This window comes from Merops nubicus, unplaced genomic scaffold (assembly GCF_000691845.1).
Source record: "Merops nubicus isolate BGI_N331 unplaced genomic scaffold, ASM69184v1 scaffold45283, whole genome shotgun sequence".
Lineage (NCBI taxonomy): Eukaryota > Metazoa > Chordata > Aves > Coraciiformes > Meropidae > Merops > Merops nubicus.
Genome location: NW_008597737.1, coordinates 839 through 11,472, shown reverse-complemented (window position 1 = coordinate 11,472; position 10,634 = coordinate 839). Strand labels below are relative to the sequence as shown.

General features: G+C 51.0%; 1 protein-coding gene across 1 annotated transcript; it reads right to left on the bottom strand.

The window, feature by feature from the left end:
• Window positions 1-9,434: 9,434 nt before the first annotated feature.
• Window positions 9,435-9,662, bottom strand: TMEM238 (transmembrane protein 238). The gene has a single exon (XM_008936797.1). The coding sequence runs from the start codon at window positions 9,660-9,662 to the stop codon at window positions 9,435-9,437; it is 228 nt and encodes a 75-aa protein (XP_008935045.1).
• Between the last annotated feature and the right edge of the window lie 972 nt (window positions 9,663-10,634).

The window sequence follows — 10,634 nt, the reverse complement described above, 5'->3', positions numbered from 1 at the left end:
GCCGGGGACTGCAAGTCCCAGAGGACCCGGCAAGTTCCGGCTGCCATCAGTTTCGTCATCAAGGAGTACGAATCCCATCAGCCACTGCGACATCCGACCGTCGCTTCTTCGAACAGCGAACTGCTGACTGCACCCTTGTGACAGCAACCAATTTCCTCCCTGGACTCCTAGTTTTACTGGGCTAAGTCACTTCATTTCCTCTCACTAATCCTATCCCTCCGGGTTTTCCTTTCTTTAATAGTTATATACATATTTTCTTTCTTGAACTTTAAGTTTTGATTGGTGTTATATCTAAATAAATTAAGCAGTTTGTTCAGTAATCCTTGGCCTCGGTGGTACTTTGTGAGCATGGGAAAAGGGTATTTTCGACCTACTCTTGGGAGATGAGTACCATGTCTCTTCTGAAGCCCCTCTATTTAGAGAGGCAAATCGTCGTGACCTGACAAATCAGTGATTTTTAACATCGGTTCGCGACAGAGGGACAGCAGGCAGCTGAGTTACTAGGAGTGAGGAGGAACAGGAGGTGGAACACCTCCTGGAACACCTTCCTGATTTCTACATGATAAAGCCGGTTTAGGATGCTCTATGCTGTTCCCTGTGTCCTGAGCCTCTTCCAAGCTGTTCTTTGTGCTGAGGACATCTTACACCAACTGGACTGGGCCTGCCACTCATGCCACTGGAGGACTTGTGGGGTTGCGAGAGAGCTCTGTGGTGTGCCTGATCTGCTGCAGAAATTTCTGTCTTTATGTGGGTTTCAAAAGTGTTAAGCTTAACATACAGCCTAATGCAGTTCAGAAAGGATTTGTGAGCATCTCTGGTCCAAGCTCCGCTAAAAGCAGGACCAACCTCCTAGTTAGATGGCTTTGCTCAGCATCTTGTCCAGTCAAGTCTGGACATGCTGTAAGGATGGAGATTCGCCCTTGGCTCTCTACAATCCTGGCCTGGCCTTTGACTGCTCTCACTGTAAATTTTTTTAAACTTGTGCCCTTTTGGACTTCCCCTCAGTGCATCTCATGCCTGTTGTGTCATCTTTTAGCCACCCATTTCCAGAGTCTGTCTCCATCTTTTCTCTATCCCATTAGTAAGTCCTGCTGCATCACTGAGATTGGGATATTTTCAGTTGAGTCCTCTGCCCAGATCCCTGGGAGAATAAGAAGTACAGAAGGTCTGAACTGCCCTGGGGCCTGTTTGTCATTTCCAAGGTCTGCAGCTCAGATCCACCAGTGCCTCTACTTCAGCCTGGCCAAAATACTGGGTCCTGCATAGCCAGGCTCCCCAGCCAAGCCAGACTTTGGTTTGAGACCAACCTCCAGCTGCTGGTGCCACTGCCTCTGACAGCAGCAGACACACTCCCAGGTGCCTACAGAACCATCTGTGACATTGCAAAGCAACATGCCATGGTCCTTCACCCTGGGGACCTGTTGAACAGGCCCTTCCTGATACGGGGGAACAAGCAAGGGAGCTCCTGCTGCAGCAGACCCCAGAGCTCGTCTCTCCAATGCTCCCTGCGTGGGATTGCATTCCACCCTGGGCTCATCCCCTAGGCTGGTGTGGAACTAGGTGTGTTCCTGCTGCTCAGATGGGCATTGGTTCTCTGGAAGAGCAGGATGATGGGGCAGGAATTGGGATCCTTTCACTGTGCTGCATCTGCACTCCCTGAGTGTGACCAGTACCAGCAACCGAGCTGCAGAGCACTGGGTGGAGACAAATGAGCCTGCAAGTAGCAACACAGTGCTTGCCCCTGGGAAGTGTAAGGTAATGGTCTGGGGGTGAGGTTGGTGCTAGCCCAGTGTGCGGAGGGTGAAGGAGCTGCTCATCCTGCTGCATCCCACCACATTCATCAGCCCTGGGCACCTCCATGGCTGGGCAGCTGCAGTGCTGAATCCTTTAACTGGACCTAGGGCTGGTCCAGTTAAAGAGAATGGAGGGTTAAAGGGTTAAAGCCTTCCCTCTCCAGCACAGCTGGACTCTGCTGGAAACAGGGCTAGCATGTCTACGGCTGGGACTGCCAGCAGGACCAGGCGTCCTGCTCCCCCCAGAGCAGGGAGGGTGGATAGAGCTGTGCCAGAAGAGGCAAAGATTGCTGCAGAGGGGTGTGGGCAGCCTGGGAGAGGCAGCTCCTCCAGGATGTACAAACCCTGCTCTCTGTCCCCCCCAGCATCTGGTTACAAGGTTCTGTGCAGGTCCAAATGTTCAGGAGTCGTCTGTGGGCTCTGTCCCAGGTCCTCTGTCAGGTCAGAGAGCACTGGTCCCTTTTCAACCCCCAGTTCTTGCTGCCGAACAAGGCTGGCTCTGCTCATGGGGGAAGTGTGAAGGTGTCCCTGTAAGCGTGAGGGCAGTTCAGAATTTCTCAAGGCCCTTTGCTTGATAAAAATCCTGGCCTCAGGCTGGCTCCTTCCTTGATCAGTCATGGATGGCTACCTGGCTCCACGCTGGCAGGCTGCCCTGGAGAAGGTCAGCTCCTGCCTGGGGCAGAGGGCAATCATTTGCAGAGACAATGCAGTTGCTTACCTTGGGGTTATTGGACAGTGGCCTCCTGACAACAACTGTTTCCCAAAGCCTTTAGAGTCATCAAAATTTGGAAAAATCTCAGTAATTCTCTTAACATTATTTTATCTTTGAAGGAAAAAGACTTAAACAATGAGCCATGGCTGCACTGCCTCTAAATGCAGAAGACCCAAGTGCCTGTACTTTTTAAAGATTTTTTTTTTTTTAAATAAAAGCTTACCTGCACAGAAGGGGGTCTCTCCATATGGCCAGAGAAAGGTTCATCATGCTGATGTTTGCTGCTGATGTTCTGACTCTGTGATTCATCCACACATGCTACAACATTTCCCAGCTCTCATTCTCCCTTGTGTAAGAGCTACTCTTCAACAGAGTTTCTGGAACCAGAGGCTCCCATTTTACCCCACCACCTATTGTTAGTAGACAAACAGCTTTGAACAGGAAGGTAGCAGCTTTAATAATAAAGAAGTCCCAGAAAGGTAACATCAGAATGGTTCCCCCAGAACAGAACAGAACATTGCAATTCACTCTGCTCCTCTTTGCATCCCTGGAAGACAGCCTCATACCCTGCTTGATGTGCTAGATTACATCCCTTAGCATGATGACACTCTGGCTGCTGATCTAGGGAACTGGAAGATGGTTCCTCTTCCACCCAGGACAAGATTAGGGTCCACATGTGCCTAGTTTCCAATGTAAGTTATTTCAGTGCTTTGAGACTCTGGGTCCTGCACAGCACATCTGTGGTGCTGAACAGGGAGCCTTCCTTCCCAGGCTGGGAAGACAGGATGGTTAGACAGCTACAGGGGACACTAGTTGCCTCCTCATGGGACGGGCTGAGATGCCAACCCTGCCACCAGTCTCATGCCCTAGGAACTATAAACAGAGAAGAGCTACTATCTGAACAACTTGCACCCAAACCTCACTGCCTTTATTATTGGTGCAAGGTGTAAAACTGAGGACAGCAAGCACAACAAAGGTCTGATACCACCCATAAAGCGTTATGTGGTCCATGCTGTTGTCTAGGCAGCAGCAAAGGTGGGAATCTCCTCCCTCTGTAGATCCAAATGTTCTGTTCTCTGTGTGCTCTCCCCAGGGCCTCTTTACTCAGCATGAAATGGCCGATGGTGCTGGACTCCATGCCAGCAGAATGTGCACATTGAGCCCAAACTGTATGTCCATCACCACAGGAAAGTTTGTGGGGGTCTTTCTGATATGGTGAGGAGATGTCTCCTACATCAGGCCAGTGCCTCTCCATATTGAGCCTGTTTAGCAGATTGTGTCATGAGTACCAGAAAAGTCTTTGAGTGCCAGCACTACCCTGTCAGCTGGCTGGCAGAGAAGGACTGAGGTGAGCACTAAGCTTTGTCATAGATGGGAAATCACAACAAACTATATTTTGGCAAAATTTTGAACAACAGAAAAGGTGTGTCTGCAATGGATAGTGCTGAACAACCTGTTTGATAGGTGTTATGTGTGCTGCCATCCTGCACAAGTGTCTTCATGGTCAGCTGAATGCTGCTTCAGGAACACAGGAGGATGGAGATATAGGTCTCTTGGTCTCTCTTCTCTCACCTGAGATTTGTATTTTGAGTCAGCAGGGAAATAAGGTTCCATGTTAAGCCACCGCTGGTTCGACAGCTGAAGTACTAAACCCTTTCCTGGCCTTTGCAGCTCTAGTAGTCCTTTGTGTTGCAGTGCGCCTCCTGGAGACAGAGGTTTCTGTTGCCTCTTTGTCCCCAAACATGGGCACACGTCCAGAATTTTCCACCTTTCCCAGGTTGTGGTTGGCTTTGCCACCACAAGACCAATCCCCTAACACCCATTGGACCCCTGACCTGTCGGTAACCCATCTCTGTACCCTTACAGGACAATGCCTTTGTAAACCCACCTACCTACCTGTTAAAAACCCCTGGCCCCAAGGCCACATGCTCTTTCGCTTCTCCCCTGGGGTGGGTGCTGTTTCAGTGCCTGCCTCAGGTGTTTTTGTTTGTTATTTTCATGTTATTAAAACCTTTTATTTTGGAAGAAAGCGATCGTTGCCCATCCCTCCTTTACTCGCCACTGCCCTCCTCTTCGCTGACGACCACCCTGGAGGTACTACTGGGGTTCCGCTGGGGGCGTTTTCTTCCCGGGCAAAACCAGCGGGTTTAAAAACCCTCAAAATATATTTTTGATAAGTAATACCTTTGAACCAAGGTCTTCTGAGCATCTCATTAATTGCCACTTAGAAAGAGCATGTGACCTTGGTGAAACTAGATTAAATGCACCCAAGACCTCTATCCAACCAGCAGCTGGATTTTGCTTAGGAAATTCCCTGTCCTTTCCACTTTTGTGGTCTCCCTCTCCTGTTGAGTACATCAATACACAGAGAGGGTCCCCAAGCCACAGAGTCAGCTGCACCTCAGGCAGCCTCTCCAGCTGTGAGCCCTGTTGAACCAGTTCTTCACATCCAATCCAGTGAGATCTGCAGAACTGGTCCAGCCTGTCAGCCAGATCCTGCTGATCTGCCCTGGCCTGTGCTCAGGACAGCTTGCAGTGGCTCTGCTGCTGCCAGGTTGCTTGTGCTGGGTCCTCTGAGACAACAGCAGTGGGTAGGAGTGAAAGTGATGTACTTAGAGAGGATATGAAAAGAGCATCCACCACTCAGGGGTGCCTTCTACCCAGAGTGATAACAGCATGCCCAGGATATCATACAGCACCCTTCTCTGTGTTTTCAGTGATGGGTCTGCAAGAGTAGCACAATAGAGTCCTTGTTTGGTGCTGCTCCCCTTCATCTGCTTGCTCCTTACAGTGACACTCTGGTCCTTTTCTCTATAAATGGACAGCAAAAAAAGATGCAAATACTTTAACAGACTCTGATGATATCTAAGAAATTCAAAATCTCTCCAATAAAGACATTTAAAATCAAAACACTGGGATGTAGGAGGCCATTGACCACCACCCAGATCAGATACAAAAACATGAGCAGACTTCTGGTGTCCAGGATGCCCACGTGTGCAGCTGTGTCAGCTGCTGAGCTGGACTTTGTGGGCTGTCCAGTGATATTGAGGATCAGCCCAGGTCAGGTTGCTAATATTTGGTTACAGAAGGAGGAATGTTTTTCCTCCTTGAAGGTGCAGACACATGAGCAAGCACATGGCACAGCTGGATCTGAAATTCCCCCCGGTGCCTCTCCTGGTGCAAAGTGGGGGATGATGACATCCCCAACTTGTGACTGTGGTGCTGCACATGGAAAGAGGTATAGGGCAGCCCAGACTCCTGAGAGTATGCACAAGTCATGAGAGAGGACTCCTAGAATGCACTTCCAAAGCATTTCAAGGTAAAAGTGTCATAGAATCATCAAATCACAGAATGGTTTGGGTTGGAATGGACCTTTGGAAAGGAGCTTTCAAGGTCATCTAGTCCAACCCCTCCACAGGGAGCAGGGACATCTGCAGCTAGAGCAGGTCACTCAAAGCTGCATCCAACCTGCCCTAGAATGGTTCCAGGGATGGGGCATCAACCACTCTCTCTGGGCAACCTGGGCTAGGGGCTCACTACCCTCAGAATCAAAAATTTCTTCTTTCTCTCTAGTCTGAAGTGTCAGGCTAGGAAGAACTGGAGGATGCTGTTTGTCAGTGATGGACTGTTCAGGTCAGTGGGATGACTGGTCAGGCCAGTGGAGGAGGGCTGCTGGTTCCCAGTGCCCTGCACACCTAGGCATGATTCCATAGCCACTGGGCTATGTGGAGCAAATGGACCAAGTACAAAACCACAAAAACCCCACGGTGAAAGATAAGCTCTCAGGTCAATAGCGTGCTGGGCTTGGGCCAGCTCTCCCAGTGCTGCTCAAGATTGAGTCTCCAAGGGGCAGTGACTCACAGATGCTTCACTCATGCTTTCCCTGTCCACCATGGCAGGGTGAGGCTGGCTTTGCCAGGGATGGAGTCTGCCCCAAACTGTGGTTTGGGGACAGCAGAAGAAGGGACAACACCTAGGGAGCTGTTGGCTGGCTCCTGGGATGGAAAGGGATGTTGGAAACCATTGGAGTGCATGCTCTGGAGGTGCTGGGGGTGTGAAGGCTCATTGGATACCCATTATGAGAGAATGTGGGAGAGGGAGGCAAGAGGAATCCCATGGTCCCCTACCATGGGCACACGCTGTGGGTAGGAGATTTTCCCTCTGGTGGCTGGGCTTGGCTGATTTTTTCTACCTGTGCATGGTGGAAATCGAAGCCACCATGTCCTGCCTGTGCCTGTGCCCCTCTGTGCCAGCTGCCTGGAGGAGGTGATGGATGTTGAAGGCACCTTGTGCACACAAACAAATACAGAGACATGTTTGGATCATTAATGACTTGTGCAAGAGTCATTATTAACTTGGGCACCACCTACCCACATGCATCCCACTGGGGAATGGTGCTTGTCCTGCCTGGAGCCACGTGAGCTGGGTGATTACCAGAGACCACAGATGAACCAGAGAGGGGAAAATGTGCAAGCAGGAGTACCCATGAGGAGTGCAGGATCCTGGGGGCCGCAGGGCTGCAGCAGTGCAGCTCTTGGACTGAGCCAGCATGTAGTGGGTGCACTGGAGGCCTCTGGTCCTCCATGGAGCTGTGTACAGTGGGTGAGCGTCACCCCCACCCTTTATCACTCCAAAGCTTTCCCCTGGCCATGCTGGTGGTGTGCACTGGCTCATCTGCTGTCAGGTGCTGGCAGAGACTTTTCTTCTCAAAAAGCATAATTCAGGAGTGGGCTGCCCCACTGGCTTGGTGGGCAGGAGGAACAAGTGCACCCCTTTCCCACTGGGTTCACTGGGTGATGCCACCAGCTCCCTTGGTGTTGCCCCTGAGTGACACACCCTGGTGTGCACTCAACAGCAGACAGATATTGAATAGTGACAAAACCTTTAGCCAAGCTTTACAGGCTGGATTGAGCAGGTTTAGCATTAGCAATTAAAAATCCCAGAGCAAATAAAGGAGGGTGTGGGTTGCTGCTGCCCTTCCTTACATGCAGGTGCAGTATCCTTCTAATGCTTGTTACAGGCTTTTATCTGGAGGTGCATCAAGGAAATTCTTGAAGGAGGTAGTCCCAGGGGCACATGTGTGGAAAAGCACCCTGAGGACTGGTGGTGGAGGGTAAAGCTGAACTCCTGGTCTGGGCATCCTGGTAAGTGTAGGGCCGTAAAATACCGTGACTCACACTGCAGCTTCCACGCTCCCAGAAGAGACAAGAAAACTTTGTGGCTGCCTTTTTTTTTTTTTTTTGTCACTGCCAACAAGAAAAGAAATAAAGAAAAATTGGTAAACAAAAATCAAAGAATAAAACATTGTTTGTCACCAGTTGTGAGAGGTTCTATAAAAAAAAAATGTGCAAGGAAATCTCTGTCAAGTGACCAGTGGATGGGGGTCATGTCATTTGGGATTGCACCAGGAGGTCTATGCCTCGGGGCACTGGCCTGGCTGAGATGCCAAAACTGAAGAGAGACAAGTCTCCTCTGACACTCTTGTATCAGTAGGGGACATCTCCCCCATCTCTGCCTTCTCTTTGTCTCATGTACTCTTAGAAAACCACCAGCTCCCTGGGGCAAGAGTTGGCTCTTGGTACATGGGTGTGAAGTTGGCTCCTGGCTGGGGCATCCTCCTACTGGTGTCATCCAGCTCTGAACACTGCGGGGCTGCTCGTTAGTTAGCTCAGGCTAATTGGCTCCATCAGCCTTGCCAGCATGCGGACAGGGAGGAACATCCTCTTGGGATGCTGGGAAGGGCTCAGGATGTCACCCATGCAGCTCTGCTCTCCTGACACATGGACATTTCCACCTCTGTTGAGCTTTGCCATGGTGTTGCTGCTCCCAGGTGAGGCCAAAACCAAGCTCTTTGCAGCAGATCTTGCCTGACATGGATGTTTCTGTGGCACCACCAGTGCCTCCATGCCTTGAGGGGCTGATGCTCATTGTGTCCCTCCTGCTCTTTCACTGTAGGACCACAATGCAGGGCCCAGCCAAGGCCCATGCTGCCTGATCTTTCTGCCCGTTGGGCGACCGCCAAACAAACCAGGCATGTTCTAGACTGGCCTGAGATTAAGGAAGCGTAATCTCAAAGCCAGTGTTCAAACATGGCACTTTGGACCTGGTTTCTGTGTATTCAGCATTTGTCACCAGGCTGTGTACAGGGCATCACACAAGTGCCTTGGTGACACCACCTTTGCTTGGTTTGTCACTATTGCCCCATTGCTTTTCTGGAAATGCATTCCCTACTGGTCAAACCTGCCCAATCTGAGCAGCCCAGTAGCATAGGATGGTGTGATGGGGGTATGCCAACAAGCAGCCATGTTTGCTCACTCACACACCCTTTACATAGAGGTTTTCCTGCTAAGCGACAGCCTGGCTCTGGATTATTCTTATTGACTTTCTCTATTTGCCCAGGCTGTACCGCTGGGAGACAGCTCGTGCTCCCTATACCTCTGCTCCCAAAAGCTCTCAGGAGAGAGCAGTGGCTCTGCAGGACCCTCAACTCACAGCATTCTCTGATGGGAAGAACTGAGGAAATAAACCTCAGATACCACCTCCAACTCCCACCAAGATCCCACTCCCCAGATTCATTCAGACAGGCTTATCTCATCAAAACCAAGTTCCTGTCCATCAGTAATCCATTCCAAAGCATTTTACAATCTAGCCTTACTCCTGAAGAGTGGCTGCCATCAGCAGGAGAGTCTGGCTGCCCTTCCAAGACCTCTGCATTCCCCAACACTAGCAAAGCATCCCTGTGCTTGCTGAGCTGTAGGTACCTTTCCTCTGAGGGTCCATCTGACTGATCGATGATGTGGAACCAGCAGCCCTTCCCTCTGGTCTTTTTGGATGCTCTTCACCAACTGAGTGATGCTTTGGAGCTTCCCAGCATGTGGCATTGCTCTTCCAAGGTCAAGTTTGCCTTTTGGCTTTGCTGGAGTCACAGGTCAGTTATAACCCATCTCCTTAAAGGAGACCTCGATGTTGAATGTGTACCAAAAGATCCAGAAGATGAGGCTGGAGGCGAGCAGCAGAGCTCCTGAGTAAATGAAGAAGTCCCAGGAGCTTAGAGGAGCAAAAATTCCCACAAAGAGGATGATGAGCCCGATCACATCGAACAGCACAGCCAGGAGGAGTACCACAGGGCACCGGCCGATGAGCTTGAGGAGGGCCATGGTGGAACCCCCTAACAGAGACCCTCAGGGTGAGGGCAGAGAGACCGACAGCATCCCAGCAGCCTGTCCCTTGCTGCCTCTGCTGGGCCTGCCAGGAGGAAGTACAAATGTCACAACACACCTCGCAGAACAATCAGGAGGGAGCACACGATACTGCCTTAACCGTTTCGTGGCCCTGCCCCTGCCTGTCTTGGAGCAGAGCCCAGGGCTGCACCACTCTGCACGGTGTGCATGAGCCCTCTGGGAAAAGGACCCAGCTCCAGGACACCCTGTGGCCCATCTGATCCAGTGTGCCTAAAAAAGGCAAGTCTTGCAGATGCGCTATGCACCTTCAGTTTGAGAACTGGGGCATCTTGTGTCACTTCTGGGCAGCATCTGGCATGCAAGGATTCCAGGAATGTCTGTAGGACATCAGTTCTTACATCTGGGCACAGCCTGAAGACATGGCACTGTTCCCTGCTTTTTATAGGTAATCTGAGGCATGGGAATTTGTCCAGAGTGTCAGAAACAAACCACCCCTGCAACACCTCAAAAAAGCAGGTCTTGCTAGAAAGCCCCAAATCAGACAACATGTGTCACCACCCGTTCAAAAAATGTGAACCAAGCAAGTCAGTGCAGAACTGCCAAATGAGGCAAAACTCCCCAGAGCTCCTGGCTTGTCTCTCTCTGAGCAGCCAGCATGGCTCTGTGGGACCCAGGATGGCTGTTTTCTGCTCCTGGACTACTCCTCTCCTACCCTGGCAAACAGGGAAAGCCTGGGGACGTGGAGCATCCAGCCAGCCCTTGGCTCTGGGAAATCCACCCCAAGACACAAGCACTGCATGGTCTGTGGGCTGGCAGCTGCCTGCTCCATCTCCTGGCCATGTAGAGGATGCCAAAGCCTTAGGCAGAGCCATTGGGCATGGGGTCAGGGTTAGGGAGCAGAGCAGTGCCCGGCTGCAGGTACCTGTGGGAGGTGGCCTTCGCTCCAGA

Bases quoted from the DNA above. Each gene is read 5' to 3' on its own strand.
- TMEM238 (XM_008936797.1), bottom strand. From the start codon at position 9,662: ATGGCCCTCCTCAAGCTCATCGGCCGGTGCCCTGTGGTACTCCTCCTG.